This window comes from Durio zibethinus, chromosome 25, assembly GCF_047325235.1.
Source record: "Durio zibethinus cultivar Kanyao isolate XHJ-2024 chromosome 25, ASM4732523v1, whole genome shotgun sequence".
Classification (NCBI taxonomy): domain Eukaryota; kingdom Viridiplantae; phylum Streptophyta; class Magnoliopsida; order Malvales; family Malvaceae; genus Durio; species Durio zibethinus.
The window spans coordinates 9,077,498-9,096,994 of NC_143186.1; the positions used below are offsets into that span (position 1 = coordinate 9,077,498).

General features: G+C 27.2%; 1 protein-coding gene across 1 annotated transcript; it reads right to left on the reverse strand.

The window, feature by feature from the left end:
- Positions 1-1,641: 1,641 nt before the first annotated feature.
- Positions 1,642-5,421, reverse strand: LOC111276612 (LOB domain-containing protein 4-like). The gene is made up of 2 exons (XM_022862360.2): positions 5,004-5,421; positions 1,642-2,238 (listed from the first exon to the last, which is right to left on the reverse strand). The coding sequence occupies exons 1-2, from the start codon at positions 5,178-5,180 to the stop codon at positions 1,891-1,893; spliced, it is 525 nt and encodes a 174-aa protein (XP_022718095.2). The 5' UTR covers positions 5,181-5,421; the 3' UTR covers positions 1,642-1,890.
- Between the last annotated feature and the right edge of the window lie 14,076 nt (positions 5,422-19,497).

The following is a 19,497-nucleotide window of genomic DNA, read 5'->3' on the forward strand; positions in this document are numbered from 1 at the left end:
GTTATCATAACGATAATAGAAAAATTATTAAAGAACATAAAAATGATTTAATAAAAATCATCAAGATTCATTTTTTTTTTAACTTAGTTTGGGGTTAATTTTGAACTTGCTTGTCAAGTTAATCACTTAATTGGATGATACTTGGGCCAAGCTTAATTTTTAGGGGCGAGATGGATAGAAATAGGAAATATGAGATTTTAGGGTTTTATTTTTAAAGTAGCACAAGCAAATTTTCAACCTATTTACTTCTCTTCAAAATCAACAAAAGTAATTCAATTATTGATCATCCCATAAAACACCTGACATCTAAGAAAATATTTATGATTCGTAGGACAAAGTGATTAGTTTGTTATATGCGACATATGTTCACCTCTAATTTTTTTCGATTCTTTTAATTGTATGATAAATGTTATAAATTTGGTTCGATCATGTAATGTTTTAAATGGGCCGTTCAAAGGGAAGTTGGGTTTTACTACACAATGCAAATGCTCACCCATCCCATGTCTAAAATGACTGAGGCCTTTGTTTGATCATATGATTTTGCTTGCTCCTTCAACGTATTGCCCTTACGGATCGAGAGGGTTTGATTGTAGATTTTATGGATCGAGGATTATTTATTATGATTATTTTTTATATATAATTTATAATTATTTATTTTAAGTTATCAATACGATACATCATATTTTAATTTTAAAAATTATACAATTTATTTACTTTTAAATTTTTTTTACAAAAAAAAAATGATGCAGGTAAATGATTTTATTAATAAATAATATATTTTTATTTAATTTTAATATTAAAATACATCATAAAATTATTAAATTAAAATAATATTTTATTAGTAGGCTCAGTCTTGGCTTTTAAAAGGATAAATCTAATAGGTCAAGCTCATAAATATTTTTATATATGTATATATGTATTTAATAAGAATTAATATTTGATATTTACTAAGTATTGAGATTTCATTGAAACTAAGTTTGCTTTCAAAAAAGTTTCAAATAAAAGAAAATGTTTGTTTTCAAAAAAAGTAGTAATTGCATAGACATGAATTTATAAAACCAAATAAAATTTACAAAAATTAATCACTTTTTAAAATAGAGGTCTTCATTAAGAGCTCGGCCATGCCATCCATGTAGACCTGATTTTATTTTGAAAATATTATTAAAATATTAAAAATATTTTTATATTAATATTTTAAAAAATAATTTAAAATTAAATTAAATAAAAGATAATTTTTTATTGATAAAAAATGTCTTGGGTCAGATTTGAACTTCAAAATCTCGTCCAAAGCTTAATTTAATTTGGGCTAGGCTTGCGGGCTGCCTATCCATGAATAAATATACTTTAAAAGCCCCAATTAACCTAAATTTTATAATAACCATGGATTACGATTTTTTAATTAAAATTTCAAATTCCAATCATGACATTGCATCTTTTACACACACACATAAAGAAAAAAGAAAGCAGTTGATGAATATAACCAATTGTATAAACAAAATTTTCACATTGATAACCAATGAAATGTAAACTTTTATATATACCAAATACTATTCAATAGTACTATTAATTGTTGGTTTGGTGTAATAATTAATTACTAACATAAGCAAACTTATGTAAATGATATGAAATAAAAAAAAAAAATTAAGGACAGAAACATAGTTATATTAATAATTAACTGAGGAAATACACTACCTAGTGATATTACTTATAATTAAATTCTAATTATATATATTTACAATAAGTTAATGGGTCATAATCATAATCACCATCATTGTAATCAACGCCATCTGGGTCAGGTAGAACTGTGGGTATATAGTAATATATGTGAGGAAAAAGTAATAAAAAAAGGCAGCCACGAAAGCAAGCAAACTCAAGCAAGCGTAAGCCAATCTAGTATGACCATAGAGACTCAGCCATATTGGCCTGATCAAGCGTGTCCATGCAAAAAAAGGACTTGGACTGAGAAGGCATGAACTTGGAAGAAGCAGCAGGTGGTGGTGGTGGTGGCAAGTTCTCAGGGGAGCTGGGGCCTGGATTTGATGACGTTGAAACGAATTGGCGCATTCTCATGTGAACAACCTCGGCTTGAGCAAGTGCCAATTGGGTTTGCAGAGAATCGATTTGTTGTTGCAGTGATGAAATTGCTCCAACGCATCCGTACACAGGGTCACGGACCCTGGCGTTTGCTTCATACACCATTGAACTCACTGCATCACTTCGTTGGTGCTCTGGCAATTCCTGCAAAATTTGTTATGAAATCCAACATATTCAATCATCATCGCAGGTTCTTTATCTTTAAAATTTTCTCTCTTATATTGGATCTTGAGTGGATTTTCCACTTTGGGTCAGTTTCTTTCCATGGAAGGAGGGGTAATTGCATGATTTTCAAAAGAATTAATAATAAATCATATAGGCTGAAAACTTTATATAGAGATCACACTGTTGGTTGGCACGTTTGGCATCTTTTGTTGGGTCAAAAAGTTTATTTGAGAATATACAAAATGTTGTTGCTTGCTGTGGTTAAATCTAAATCATCATATTATACTTCCATGTTTGCTGTTGTGCAATGGGTGTTGAGTGTTGACCCAAAGAAATTGAGTATAGAACTAGAAATTTAGCTTCTAGGCCTCTAGATTACTACTTAACTTTGAAGGTATACATGAAATAATATTTGTTTTTTAATGAGTTGATAATTTTACATCTTTCATTTTTTATTTTCCAATTATTATTCAAAAAATAAAAAAGCCATTTCTTATTAAAAGTTTGGTTTGAGGAAATATTTTTTATTTTTATTTTTTGTTTTCTAAAATACATTTAATTTAGTAAATGAAAATAAAAATTATTTTCCAAAGAAGAAAAATAAAAAATAAATAAAATATTTAATGATATGATGTTATTATTAATGACATCTAATTATAAATATAATATATATTTATTAATTAATAACATTAAAATGTATTCAAATATGATAAATTACAAAACACAAAGAAAAAAAAGTAATATATATTTTTTATTTTCATAATTGAAAATTTCTTTTTGTTTTTATATTTTCACCTATTTTCATTTTTTTTAAAAAAAAATATTTTTATTTTCAATACTAAATACGTTTTCACTTATAATTTTTATTTTTTAACAAAATAAACACAAAAAATAACTTTATATTCTGAAATCAAACATTAACTTTCATAAATTTTTTCTTCCTTTTACATATGCTAATAAAATTACATAGTATAACTTAATTTATTTTACTCTTTCTAATATACCTTGAAAATATATACATATTTTTTTAATTGGGAGAGAAGGAATCTTCCTCTACTCTTTGATCGGAAAACATCAACACATAATATTGTGTCAAATGCTCTAAGAGAGAAGGATTCATCCTCTGACACTTTGAGCAGGAAATACATACACATTTGATAACTATTCAAGCATGTCTTTGCGATCTTTGTATTTTCTTCTTAATTTACTCTTTCTTAGTTTTTTTCACGTAATTTTCATAGTTTCGATTAACATATGCTTTTAGGCATTGATAAAGGATTTTTTTTTTTTTTTTTTTTGCATCTAATGTATTATTTTTATTAAATTTGCAGTGTTTTTCTCTTAAATAACACCTTAACCAGCACCGGTAGACACAGGTTAACATTTTTCTTTTATATAATTTTTGTATTTGTATAAAAAGATGAGGAGGGTCCCTGTTTATTAGTGTCATCTTTCAGACATCATATTGTGCAATAAAATGACCTCTTAAATATTGATTTAAAATGGATAGGAAATTCAATTTTTGTTTGCTTATAACAATATATCACACCATTTTACAACCTAATTTGATCCCTATCACTATCAATGTAAACCATTAATGTTGTTAAAGCATAAAGCATGAGTGATCCAGCCACAAACTTTCTATCCAAAAATCAACAACAATAATAATAATGTGAAGATATTCAATTTCGTGATCAAAAAGCTTTAGTTGGGTTATAATATGTTAAAGCTTCTAAGTGGTCAAAAAGCTTTAAACATGTGTTCACATGAAAATTGGTTTCCTAAAAAGTTAAAGGGCAAAGTTGTAGTAATTATTCCTTTTTCATTTGCTTAGGAATCCTTTGATATAAAGCATTAATTTATACTATTGAGAAGGAGAATAAGAATAACAGTCAACCACAAAGACTACTTGATCAACTGTAATTAACCACCCCCTATAACAGACAAAAAAGTTGAACAAAGAGGCAGAGGCAAGAGGACCACTTTTCTTTTTTGCTTTTTATATATGCTTTTCTTTTTATTTTTTAATAAGATAATCGACTTCTTCAAGTTTTAATGTATTTCTTCCCTGAAATGGCAACCTAAAGAAACCCTAGCTACTACTATTCCACAACCCAGCTTTTAATAATTTCACCCTCCCAAGGTCTATTTTAACAAGAAAAAAAAGGCTTAATTTCTCTTATGTTAAATTTTTTTTTTCAAAATTCACTAGACAAAAAGAAATGAGTACATAATTTTTCAACACATTATTAGAAGGAAACATAAGATCAGTTAAAGGTTTACCCTGTTGTTTCCTAAAAATACCGTTCTTCTCAAGTACTTTGTTTTGCAGCAAGAATGACCCACATATCTAATGCTTAATTACTTTCTTTTTGGAAAGATGATGAAGATGCTTTTTCTTTCTTCTTTGCTTTCCCATTCTTTTTCACCATCTTTCGGCCCTCAATAACAGTGAACAAAACCCTTTTTTCCCCATCATGGTGCTTATGCATGGCTGCAATTTTGTTCTAAAAGCCTAAAAACAACATCCTCAAGAACGAAAATTTCACTATGTGACCAAATGTTGGATAACTTTTTGAGTTGTCTCTTTAATCTCTTTATTTTTAAGCGTTTTTACATTCCAAGAAAAGAACGAAAGAACATATAACATAAATAATTTAAATAACAGGAAACATCCCAAGTTATTTCAACAATTTATATGCAAATTAATGGAGAGAAGTTGTTGCGTGGAGAAAGGAATGAACCTGTAACATCTTGTTAACATTGCTAGCCCCAAAAACCTTATGGACACTGGCAAACTTTTGAGGCTCATCAGCTGGAAAATATGGAGCAAAAACACAGTCCTGAGCACATCTCCTTCTAAGTAACTTGCACGCCGCGCAAGGCGATAACGTGCCATGTTTCCTTCCGTTTTCCTTCATTCCTCTTCTTCTTCTCCTTCCTGGTAAGCCAAATGCAAACAAACCAACCCCAGAAGCTTTCCACAGTAATATGAAAGCTCAGTTTTAGGTTATTATTATTATTTCTAGCAATCGTACTATAGTAATTTAATCAATGACCAAAAATAAAAAGTGAACATAAAAAATGAAAGCCTAGTATTGAAATCTTTGGCTTAGAATTAAAAATCAGAGGAGCAGAAGTGAAATTATAAAGAATAAAAATGAAATTAATGTTTAAGAAAATGAAAGGTTAAGAAGAAATTAAAGATGTGGGAAGGGGGAGCTTGAAAGGAGAAGGGGTTGGGTGTTATATAGAAATTGCTGTGTGACAGCAAATCTAGTGGGGGCCCACAAAAGCGTAGCCCATAGATTTTGTTGGACAAAAACATCGTTTTTGATAAGATCTTTAGGCCCACCTTAATTTGATACCCTATCTTATTTTTTGTATTTTTAATCTTCAAGCAATCTATTAAGGGAGGGGGGGGGGGGGAATTTTTCTTTTTTTTTTTTTTTTAATTTATAAAAAGCTAACCTAAACTTGATTGATAGCGAAAGCTTTGAGTGTAAACTCCATTAATTTGGGGTTTGTTTAGCCTATTAATTAGCAAGAAAATTTAGAATTTAAATTAGTTAATTCATACAATTATTGTTAAAATCCAAAACTTACACCAATTATTTTTTTATACTACAATATTTTTATATAAAAAAGTTTAAAAGGTTTCAATGAGATGTATCATTAATAAGATAGAAATAATAAAAAATAACCATGTATTTTTAATTCAATTTTATTATGTGAGAGTTCAATTTAATTTTATCTTATTTTATTTATATGTAAATGTTTGTTCAAATATCTAGTTTTGCATTTACTTTCTATTAAAGAAAATGTATCAAGGTAATTAATTAAAGCCCGATAGGATGGATTGATTGAGATGTATTCATTGGTATTAAATTTTTGTATCAAGTTGATGACATATATAATTGTCCCCAGCCCACTCCCCTCCCTCATTAATCCCTTTCATTTTTATTTCATAAGCAATTTTTTATATATTTTTTAGTTAAGATAGATTAAAATCTTGAAAATTTCTCTTCAACGTAATATATATATATTTATATATAAAGGATTAATTTACACAATATAATTATATATATTTTTAACTTTTGATTTTAATAAATTTAAGGGATAAGAGACATAAGTAAAAATAAAAAAATTAATTTAATTTCATCATTTAAATATATTAAAATAATGGTTAAAAAATATATAAAGCTTAAAAAATTTTATATTGTATAAATTGATTTCTCCTTATATAAATAATATATATATATTTATATATATATATATATATAGATATAAAAGAACCACAAAGCTTTAGCATCTAAGTTGCCAAAATATAAGAAAATATAGGTCGTGAAAATATATAGGTTTATTAAAAATTGATTTCTTTATAATTTTTCTTGTTTTCATTATTTTTTATTTTTTATTTATTATTAAAAAATAAAAATAAATAAAAAAATACCAATCAAACGGAATACTATTCTCGCATTAGTGCCTATAGTGGTACTTAAAAGATGACTCTATCATTAGGTTAACAATTTAAAAAGATCATATTGTCTGTTATTGAAGATCTATGCTAAAAGTTTGAAGATTTTGTTTGTGGATCTCAAGTTTAAATATTGAAAAATATAAAAAAAGAGTTATGACTTAAGAAAAAGTTGCCTCGCCTTATATACAATTATTTATACAGAGCTTAATCTCAATAGACTTTGATATGTATATAAAACAAATCTTGAAAAATGTAAAATTAGATTTAGAATGCAGTTACAATCAGAACAAACAAAAAACGATTGAATTTTATATAATGGTTCAACCAAAATATCTATACATTTATACTTTATATTAAAATTATTTTCAGAAGGATTCATTTGTTGTCACATGATAATTTTTAAGATTGCCGTAGTTATGATATCACTTATTAGGTAAAAAGTTCAATCAATTGAACATTCATCATAGCGAAAGTAAAATTAAATAATTAATTAATTACATAAGAGACTGTAATTTAATATAGTTCGATTCAATAGATATACATCCATAAATGATAAAAAAGATCCATTAATTATAAAAAATTATAAACATATAAATTATATCAACTATTCAATAATTAATACTTATAAATTCTCTCATTTTCTTTTAATCCTATGGAGTATTCTCAATCCAAATAAACAAATACTCATGTGCACCCATACACTATTTCTATGTGGATTATCTCATTTTCCTCTAATCTACTCAAACAGACACTCCCATAAAAGGATGTTAATCTCATGTAGTTCTGTGAGGTGTATATCCCTATAAAACCATATAACTCTCTTACATATTTTTTTCATACCTAACTTATAAAGACCCCACCTATTTATAAGCATATAAACTTGCATAACAATAATCTTTTTCCTTTTAAAATTCTTTTCTTGTAAGTCTTCTTATTTTTCAAGCAATATTTTGCCAATCTGAAACAAATCTCTTATGTAATTTGAGTTATTATTCCTAACAATTTTCATCTCGACTCAAATTTCATCAAATTATCAATTTTCATGCTAGATATGCTTGGTTCTATTTGTAATGAAAGTCTTGTAACAATATCTTCTTATGTTTTCATACTTACGTAAATCAATCTATCAAAATATGAACTTGAATTCCTTTCTTAAATCGAGTTCTTCTAGGCTTACCTCTTTTCAAATCATGAACTTTCAACTCTAATACCACTTATTAGGATCATGACAGTTTTGAAACCACTTGTTAAGATTACACAGTTTTGATACCACTTGTTAGGCAAAAAGCCTAATCAATTGAACATTCATGCCAACAAAAGTGAAACTAAACAATCAACCAACTACACAAGAGACAGTAATTTAACATGGTTTGACCAAATCAAGTTGCATTCACAGATAAAAAAAAAGATCCTCTAGTTTTAAAGAATTATAAACATACAATTCATATCAACCACTCAACAATTAATTCTCATAGACCTTCTCAATCTCTTCTATTCTTATGAAGTATTTTGAACCCAAATGAACACAAACCCATGTGTATCCATATACTATATCTATGTGAACTATCTTATTCTCTTCTAGTCCACTCAAACATATACTCCTATAAAGATGTTAATTTTCTGTAGTCATATAGGGTGTTTATCTCATAAATCTCATAACTTTTTTATATTTTTTTCTCATACCTAACCCTACGAAGCATCCATCTATTTATAAATATACAAACTTACTTATTAAGAATTTTCTTTTCCTTAGAATTCTTTTCTTGCAAATTTTTTTATCCTTCAAGCAATATTTTATTAATCTCAAATAAATTTACTATGAGATTTGAATCACTATTTTTAACAACAATCATGAACAATTTTTTTAGATTATATTAATTAATTTTTTATTTTAAATTACATGAATTTAATGATTCATGCTTTTAATTAAATTAATTATGAATGAATGTACTTAATGTTTAGCACCATTTAAGTTTAATATTTAGAGTGCAGATTCATTTTTATTAAGTAGTGTAAATATTCATGAATTAGATGTAGATTATTCTTTAATTTTAGTATATGCTAATTTGTTGTGTTCATTTAAAAATTTCAAACATAAATAACAATTATGATTGTATTTTTTATATATTTAAAAGTTCTATTCAATTTCATATATATATATATATATATTATGTTTCAACATTTTATAGAAACATAAGATGTTACCAACAATTATGTGATTTATTACTAAAGTGTTGAAATCTAAGACTTTACTTGATAAGAAGGATGAAAAAACATGAAGATGACAAACTTGTTAATTTAATGACTAAAATTCATAATCATTTTTCTATTGTTTAGCTTAAATATTATATTAATAAAATTTCCATCATTACATTTTTTTCATTCTCTCTACCAAACAAAGTTGACAGCAATAGTGTTCAAATCTTATTAACCTGAAATACCAAAAAAAAGTATAAATTGTTGGTTTTGAATCATTAGAAGTTAAGATTTTATTTTTAATTTATACATCAAAAGTTTGAATTTATTAAATAAATTTATTGACATTATTTACTATATTTTATACTCAAACTTAAAGCATTTAAATTCTTTTACGAAAAGAAATGTCACCAAAGTATGTCATCTTTGTATGAAATTCAATCTCCATCCAGATGAACATATTCTTTTGGTTTAATTTTATTATTATAATTATTATTGGGGTTGAGTTTTGTGTTTTCGTGGGCGTGTAGGATTATGAACGAAATCTGATAATCTAATTTTTTTTATGCCGTTGATCTTTGACCAATTATATATCCAATTACTTAATTTAATAAGTAATTTTATGTATGTTTTAACGTTGAATTCATTACGAATCTTCAACAGTTAAAATGTTAAAATCGTCATGCACGTATGTAAACTTCAAAAATTAACGTGCACTTAATTTTTTTTTTTTTGCTAGGTTTGTTGAATGTCTCTAAACAAAAAAAAGAAAAGTCAAATGTATTTGATTTAATGAAAGATACGCTATGAAAAATATTTTTGCGAAATATCAGTTATAATATATCAGTATAACTTTCTAATAAGAATTCCATAATTTATTATAACTATATTACTAATTAAAATATTATTATCTTATATTTTAATTCAATGGTACAATTTTAAAACAATAATATTTCTTTTCGAGTAGGGATCAAATTACAATTGCGTAATATATATATATATATTTATTTATTTATTTATTTATGTTCCTTAGATCAGAAGTATTAAATTTAAAAATATTATTTTGATTTAAATGAGTTATGAATTTAATTTTGATTCAAAAATTAAAAGAAATGTAAGAATTACACTAATGAATCTTTCCTTCTTTCTTATATTTTTAAAGAAAATATATTATTATTTTTGACATTTAAATCTAGTCAATAATTAATTATATCGTGAAATATTAATTATGAATGCTTGTTATTTAATGATGTTTTAAAACTAACATGATATATTTATTTATATAATTACACATCAAATTTTAAATGAAAGATATATATGTTATATTGAGTATCTTTTCATAAATTCTTTAGGATCAAGTTAATTGCATATGTTAACTTATTATTCATAATTTTTTTTTGAAACTAAACTCATAATCGAACTCATAATTAAGAATTACGTTCATATAATTAGCTATTATATCACTAAATAATTAATTAATAAACTATAATTTAACTAAATAACCAAACCCACACACAATAAGACTTGAATTTAAAACTTTAAAATTTTTATTATTTATGGTTAAATGTACACATACCTCTTATTAAAATTTTTTTATTGGTTACAATTAAAAGTAGAAAATTTCATTACAATCAATGTTTTTCGTCACATAAAACTTAGTATAAACCATTTTATGAAATCAACTATACAAACTAATAAAATTTGACTAAAATCATGTGCAATGAGACTTGATCATTGGACTTAAAAGTTATATATTTTTTACGCTTGCATATAAGATACTACACCATATAAAATACTATTCTATTATCAAAAGTGATATTTGTTTTAATGTTAGACATCTAACTTAAAATTAATTGATTATAAATGGAGGAATTAAATTTCAATACAAAATCAGATGCAATTCAAGAGTTAATAAATGTGTGATAACTCGATTTAATATGCCCTTCTCACATATAAGTGAAAAACAAAAGAGTTTATCACATGACAAACTCAAATGAGATAACAAAAAAGAAGTAGAAAATATGATATGTGCTCTTATATCATATTAAGTATTTAATTTAAAATTAATTGATAATAAATAAAGAAATTCAGTTTGAATATTATAAGATTATAAGTAATCCAAAACTTAACATATATAGAATAACATCATTTTAACACCGAATTTCTTTTTCCAATTATTAGTTAAGCCATTGTGACGAAGGAAATTTTGATTTGCAATTTTAAGATGCCGGGGACTAGATAGAAAAGAAGATTTATATGAAAATAAAATCATATATTAATTAAATGATAGTACAAAATATAGGTCCCTTCAAGCAATCATGTCTGGCTCCACTATGGCATTTATACAACAGAAAATGACAGTGAAAGTAGTGTGGCTACTAAAAGAGGTACAAAATCAACGAAGCAAATCGTCTCAACAAAATTATGCCAATGGCAGTTTGGCACTTTTCGCACTTCATTTCATCCTTTTCGTCACATAAACTTTTTGGTCTTGTTTACGGCATATTGTCTAAATAATGTTTGATTTAAATGAAAAATTAAATTGAATGCGAATCTCTATTTCCATAAAAAAAAAAAAAAAGAGCTTGACAGCTATCCCATGACCTTAGTGGTGTCTCATTTATAATTAAGCAAGAGATAATAAAACAATATAGTTTGAGAAATTCGTACAATCAAAATAATTTAATGCTTACACAATTTTGTTTTTTTTTAAGTAATGCAGCTATCATCTCTTGGACGGTTGAAGATAATAGGAAATTGACAAGCAATGAAAATATGGTTTACTTCCAAGAATACTCATCTCCAAAGAAACAAGTTAAATTACTCCCCCATGCTATCAGGTCCATGAAAATTACAGTATTTATACAACAAAAGATATAGATTTTTGTGGCATATAATAATTTTTTAATTACATAAATTCTCGCGTACATGATACATTACAATCAAATCAATAATTTATTATCATATTAGATGAGAAAAAGTATTAAATTGAATAATATTTTTAAATCCAAATCTATGAACACGGCATTAACAACAAGTTCCACGAAACAAGAGCGAAAATATTCTTCAATGTCACTTGTACATTTGATAGGAGGGAAGGATTAAAATAAAGTACATGGAAATAATGTTTTTCCTTCTTATTTCCTTTTCTTATTTTATTTTATCTTCCAGGCAAAAGGAGGAAAATAGAAAGCCACTTTTTATTTCTTCCCTTCTATCGAAGTTGGATATTGTATTTAAGTAGCCAAGTGATTAAAATTCATTGCACTTCCAGTTGAATTTAAATGACAATTCTAGTGAGATCAAATTATTATTAATTTTTTAATCATAATTATAGTAATTTTTTTTCAATCGCAGTTATAGTAAATTTTATTACTATTTTCAATATCATCGTAATCAATCTCATTATTTATCTGAATAGAACTTAAATAAACTATATTTTATTAAGCTTGGAGTTTAGCACAACTAATTTATTTAGTTTATTTTAAATGAAATTCAAATTTTAATACTTATAATTTATTTTCTTATTTTTAAACTACAATATCTTTTATAAAAAAAATCATGCTTTATTTTGCTTTTCCTTTTCAATTAAGGAATAAATCTGACTCTGTCAAACTTATTCGATGCTTATGATAAAAGGCAATCTCATATTTTTCAACTCAAATCTCCTTCTCAAATATTCATTCCAATAAAAAAAATTATTTCTAACATGATAGATGCCTAGAATATCCAAACTTTAGAGTACTAGATGAAGCAAGCTTTACTTTCTTTTCATATATATAAATTTGGTTAAGAAAGCATGAGCACTAAATTACGTAAATCAATATGCTTTCATAGTGGTATCAATATAAAGAAGAAGGTTCTTATATTTTAAAATAAAAAATATATTATTTATTAATAAAGTAATGAAATTAGGCTCAGACTCCGATCAAAATTAGATCAAGCCTACGTGCGTAGGTGAATAGTTCTGACTTTCAACACTTCTTCCTCCACGGCTATATAAGAACGCGTGACGCTTCAACTTTTTGAGCTCACATATTCAAAACGTAAAAGGGGAAATGTTAAGATTTATAAAATTGGAGAGAAAATTTAAATATAACTTGATGAAATTAAAAGACATACAAGTTTTAGACACTTTGTTCAACCTTTAATTGAGTTGCAGTATTTATTTGTGTTGACGATGTTTTTGGGTGTCTTAGTTGGAGGGGAGTTGGATGAAAGTTGAGTGTGAGATAACTTGCACTTGCAATCAAAAAGCACGATCAGGGGACATTGGAGTTGAGTCTCTAGGACGTTTAAGACAGTAATACTTTTAAAGTTTGGAAAGGAAGAAGGTGAAGTATGTTAAGGAAGCTACAATGAAAGGAGAATGCTTAAGTCTTACGTACCAAGACTTCCTCTTTACCTTATATATGAAACAAAAGATAATGACTTGACTGATATAATTGATAGTTGATGGTAAGTCTACGTGAAACTCAAGGAGAGTTCACGTAAGTGACTACAAACTATAATTAATGATTCTAGACAAGTGCAGGTTGTCTTTAATGGTCCAAGACAAGTGTCATAACATATAGATTCATGAACCTACCGCTAAACATAATTTTTACAAATCGCCACCAATTTTTTTGTTAAGGTGTAATTACCACATGATTGAATCTGTTACATTTACATTTAAAGAGAAATCTCAAGATTAACTTAGGTATCTTTAAATAATATATTCTGATCCATGAAATTAGATTTTTAGTTCAGGAGTACGATTACGTATGAGGAATATTATAGCACTCCTATAGTGTCCATCCAAAGGATGGTATCAGTTTGGTTTCAAATTATTCAAGCCTTAAATATGTTTATATTTTATCAAAATATTTAATATTAAAAATTAATCCTAAAATTAACCCAATAATTTGGTAGCAATTCAAGATAATTCTATCACCTTATGAGTATTTATGGAGACTAGTATCCCACCCTAAAGAGGCTCCATCATCAAATTTATTAATGTATTTTATTCAAAAAAATTAGTAAAGTCCAACAATTTAGTAAGATTTATTTTGAGGTAAATCTTCCAGTAATTTGATGAGATTTTATTTGAAAGATATTTATAAAATTTTATTTTTTTAAAAAAAAAATTCATTAAATACTCTAATAGTTTAGTAAGATTTAACTTAAGATACAATTCTCCAATAGTTAGGTAGGATAACAATTATTTTTTTATTTTTTTTGAAATTTATTTTTGAAATTTCTCATGGATTCCATAAAATCTAAATCCATGAAAATTCTTTAATAGTCTGGTAAGATTCATGAATTTATTTAAAAAGATTTTATTATGTTTTTTTATTATTATTCTTTTATTTTTTTTTTAGAGAAATGATTTTTATAAAATTTAATAAATAATAATTTACTTAATAAAAATAAATAATACAAATAGTAAAATAGTAAAATAGAATAAATAAAAAAACTAAAAATAAAATAAAATAAAAAATAAATAAATAATGAAATCAAAAAATAAAATTAAAATAGAAAGATAAAAACTTGCGATCGGGTTGAGTTGAACCACAAGTGGTGCGCAGATCCTGTTAGAAGTACGCACGGATCTAGGCTTGTTGAAATGGTGTTGTTTTGGAGCCTTATAAAAGCCAAGCCTTTCGTTTTTGCCTTAGAAGCCCTCTGTTCTTCTTTTAGCCCCAATTTTTTTTGTCGTTTCCCTAGAAAATCCCAAGAACATCAATTGCAAACTAGAAAAACCCACCAATTTCTGAAAAACTTGCCAAAAACTGGCTAAAAAATTCAAACATAGCTAAAAAATTCAACTGAAAAATTCAAAAATTTATCCTAAACCCAGATTTTCCCATATTTTTCCCAAATTTTTCAAAGTTTTCCTTGAAATTCAACCTTGATCCTAGAATTCTAAAACTCCAATCCTAACAATCTAGAACAGAAACTAGAAACCCAAACCCTTCTCAAGCACCAAAACCTCGAATTCAGACACTCAAAAACCAAAATTCTAGAAACTCAATACCTCAAGGAATTTCTTTAGAATCTTAAACATAACCTTTCTCTCAAAAAATTCACCTTATCTTGTTTTGTCAAATTATGTCCAATTTATAAGCAATGTCAAGTAAAAATTCTAAGGATCGGATAGAACCAATCTAGGCTTAAATTTTGAGATTAGATTCTACCTAAACATAATTTTAGACCTCTATGCTTGCTGATTTTCTTGAATTGAATTAAAAGCCCTGTGATTTGGTTCTGCATTAAATCTTTGACCAAATAGCTTGGATCCCACGGATTTGGTTATAAACTCAATTTCCTTATTCAAACATAAATCCAAAAGAAAAGGAAAAAACTAGAAAAATAAAAGTAAAAAAAAAATAATAATAATAGTAAGAATAAAAATAGAAATAATAATATAATAATAATATACCATACTATATTATATAATAAAATAATAATATAATATGCTATACTATACTATAATAATATAATATAATAATAATTAATAATACAAGAATAATAATAGTAATAGTAACAAAAATCGACCCTAGTCGACCTCGGACACAGATGGGTGTCTACAGCTATCCCTCTTTGTACATCTTTGTTAGATAGAGATGTTACAAAAACCTAGACATCCATTTTGTTCTAGTCCAAAAGTAAGAGTCAAATCAATAAGTAAAAATGATCGAGATTGAGTTACGAGTTAGAAAGGTGATCTGGATCAAGCTGAGATTAAACAATCGGGATTGAATCACAAGTCTGGAAAACAATCTAGACTGAACTGATATTGAATTACTAGGATTAAACTATAAGTTTGGAAAACTGACTTGGACTGAGTCAAGGTCAAATGACCAGGATTGAATCGCATGTTTGGAAAATAATTTGGATGGAGCTGAGATTGAATGACTAAGATTAAATCACACGTCTAAAAAATGATCTAAACTGAGTAGAGATCGAATGACCAGGATTGAACTGTAAGTCTGAAAAATGATTTGGATAGAGCCAAAATTGAATGACTGAGATTGAACCGTAAGTCTGAAAAGTTAACCTGGACTAAGTCAAGGTCGAAGCTAGGTGACCATGGTTGAACCAAGGTCAAGAGATGATCTAAACAGAGCTAAGATCAAATGATTGGGATTGAACCATAAGTTTTGAAAGATGATCTGGATTGAATTGAGATAAAGTAACTAGGATTGAATCGCAAGTCACAAAAATAATCTAGACTAAACTGATATCAAAATAAATGATGCAATTGCATGCCTTGTCTAGGATACAAATGACACGTTAATAGTGGTACTAAGGCTCCAATAGCTTTTTTTTGCATTCTACATATTTCTCATAAGAAGATAGCAAATCACTATTCATTGCACAGGATAAGCATTTATCTTAATCCTAAGAGAAGCTTTCAAAATCAATAACCTTATCACAGTTTGAAAATTTCATCTTTGGCTCTCGTCCCTTTCAATTCTTTTAAAGTAATACACAATCTCTTATGGCATTATTCAATTAATCATTATTTTAATTTTAAAATAGGAGATGCAAGTTATGCACTTCTTTTATTCATCGTAAGGCATAAAAAATAAGAGGTAAATATTAAAAGTGGATAATAGGATGAAACAAATATCATTTATTTAAAAAAATAAATTACAGATGATGGAAAAGGAACAAAATAAAGGTGTATAGGGATGGTTATTTGGGATAGCAGTGCCTTAAGATGAACAACCAGATAATCATGATAATAAATTTTGGATTTCTTCAAAAACTCAACCATATAATACCCTGACACTTCAGAGCTTTTTGAAATTCATTTACTTTGATATGCCTCACAAGTGATGCCATATCCTCCTTATCTAAATTGCCTTTACAAGCTTTCAACTCAAATAATCCCCATTTGGTTCAAGCCACCTTTCTAGGTTTTCAATTTGAACTCTCTTTTTTTTTTTTGGCTCAAGTTGCCCTTATGAGTTTTCAACTTGAACTTTTTTTCCTTTTTTTTGTTTTTTTTTTTTTTGCTTGAGCTGCCCTTTTAGATTTTTAACTTAAACTTTATTTTTTTGCTCAAGCTGTCTTTCAGGTTTTCAAATTGAACTCTTTCTTTTTTTTTACTCAAGCAAAGTATTTCTTCATAACATCAAAATTTATGAGATTAAGAAGATCATCTCCATTCATTTTCGATAAAATTAAGGTTCCTCTTTAAGAAACTCTTTTTACAACATATGATCTTTCCTAATTCATAGTTCACTTTCCCTTATCATCATGTTGACTTGAAAGAATTTTTTTCAATACCAGCTCACCTTCTCAAAATTGATAAGGTCAAACTTTTTTGTCATGAGCCTTCATTATTTTTTTTGGTATAATTGGTCGAGACAGAGTGTTGCCAACCTTTTTTCTTTGATGAAGTTTAACTGTTCATAATGCTCTTGACCCATTCAATTTTTTCAACCCTACTTCCTTTAGGACTGTCAGATATGAGATTTTTACTTTTACTGGTAATACAGCTTCCATTCCATAGATTAAGGAAAATGAAACTGCCCGAGTTGATGTATGTACGAATGTTCGATAGGCATGCAAAGTAAAAGGTAATTTTTTATGCCAGTTCTTATATGTCTCAGTCATCTTTTCTAGAATCTTTTTGATATTTTTATTTATAGCTTCATTGGCCCATTCATCTTTGAGCGATAAAAAGTAGAATTATGATGCTTAATCTTGAACTGAGTACATACCTTTTGCATCATTTTATTGTTTAAGTTCTTTGCATTGTAAAATGATCCTTTACAAGAGTTCATATATGTAGATTATTTCTCTTTTGATGAACTTACAAACTACTGATTGAGTTATAGTTGTGAAAAAAACAGTTTCAACCTATTTAGTGAAGTAATCAATTATCATAAAAATGAATCTATTCTCATTTCATGCTTTTGAGGTGATGAGACCAATGATATCTATTCCCCATATAGAAAATGACCAAAGTGGTGCCATAACATGTAAAGTAATAGGTGGAGCATGAATCTTATCGACGTAAATTTGGCATTCATGACATTTTCAAGCATAATCAATGTAATCTCTCTCCATTGTCAAGCAATAATAATCAATTATCATAATTTTTTTTGCCATTATATGTCCATTTGTATGTACTCTACATATACAATAATGCACTTCACCAATGATCTTTTTAGCCTCTAAAGCACCTATACAATGTAATAACACTTGATCTTTACTTTTATTATACAAAACTTTCCCATCTAAAAAGAATCCCATAGCCAATCTTTCTAAGACTTTCTTATCATTTTTTGTTACTTGATTTGGATACTGTTGATCCCTTAGATATTGCATAATATCGTAATATCGAAGATTTCCATCTTCTTCCTTCTCTAAACTGGCATAATGCACTGGCATGTCCTTAACATCTAGTTTGATAGGCTGAACTTCAGCTGTATTACCAATTCGTACCATCGTAGCCAAAGTGACCAAGGCATCTACAATTTGATTTTCTTCATGAAGCAAATATTTAAACTGGATGATCTCGAATTGCTTGCACAACTCTAAGATGTATTTATGGTGTGGGATAAGTTTTGAATCCCTTGTTTTCTATTCAACTTTTAGTTAATAGATGACCAAGGTTGAATCATTGAACACCTTTAATACGTTAATTTTTTTATCCAAAGTAGCATGTAATCCCATAACATAGGCCTCATATTTAGCCATGTTATTAGTGTAGTTGAAGTTCATTCTTGTTATAACAGGGTAGTATTATCTTGTTAGGGATATTAAAATTACTCCAACCCCATGCCCTATGGTATCGGCAGCCCCATCGAAATACATCCTTCATGACTTTTTATTACCATTTTTTCTTCTAGTTCTGAGATGGCCATTAAGTCTTCATCTGAAAAATCAAGTTATATAAGTTCATGATCGTCAGTGGCTTGGTCTGTGAGAAATTCAATGATAGTGCTTCTTTTGATCACTTTTTGGTATATATACACTATATCATACTTTAAGAGCATCATTTGCCATCTTACAATTTTTTCTAACAATTATAGCTTCTCGAAGATATACTTGATTGGGTCTAATTTGATTATAAGCCAAGTTAAGCATATACTGTCTGAATCTATTAGCTATCTAAGCCAAAACACAACACATCTTCTTTAGTGATGAATAATTTGACTCATATTTTATAAACTTCTTACTCAAGTAGTAGATAGCTCTTTTTTTCTTGCTAGATTCATCCTGTTATCCCAGCACATATTTCATTAATTTCTTTTACACCACTATGTTTAGAATCAATGGCCTTTCCGAAATAGGTGGCACTAAAATTGAAGGGTTTGACATATATTGTTTAACCTTATCAAAAGCTTTTTGACATTCTTCATTCCATTCACCAAGATTGTTCTTTTAAAAGAGCTTAAAGATAAAATCACATTTGAAAGCAAGTTGTGAGATAAATTGAGAAATATAGTATAATTTGCCCAAGAAATCTTAAACTTTCTTTGGTTGCTTGATGGGGATAAGCTTTGAATGGCCCGAGTCTTGTCTGGGTCAACTTTTATTCCTCTTTCATTGACTACAAAGCC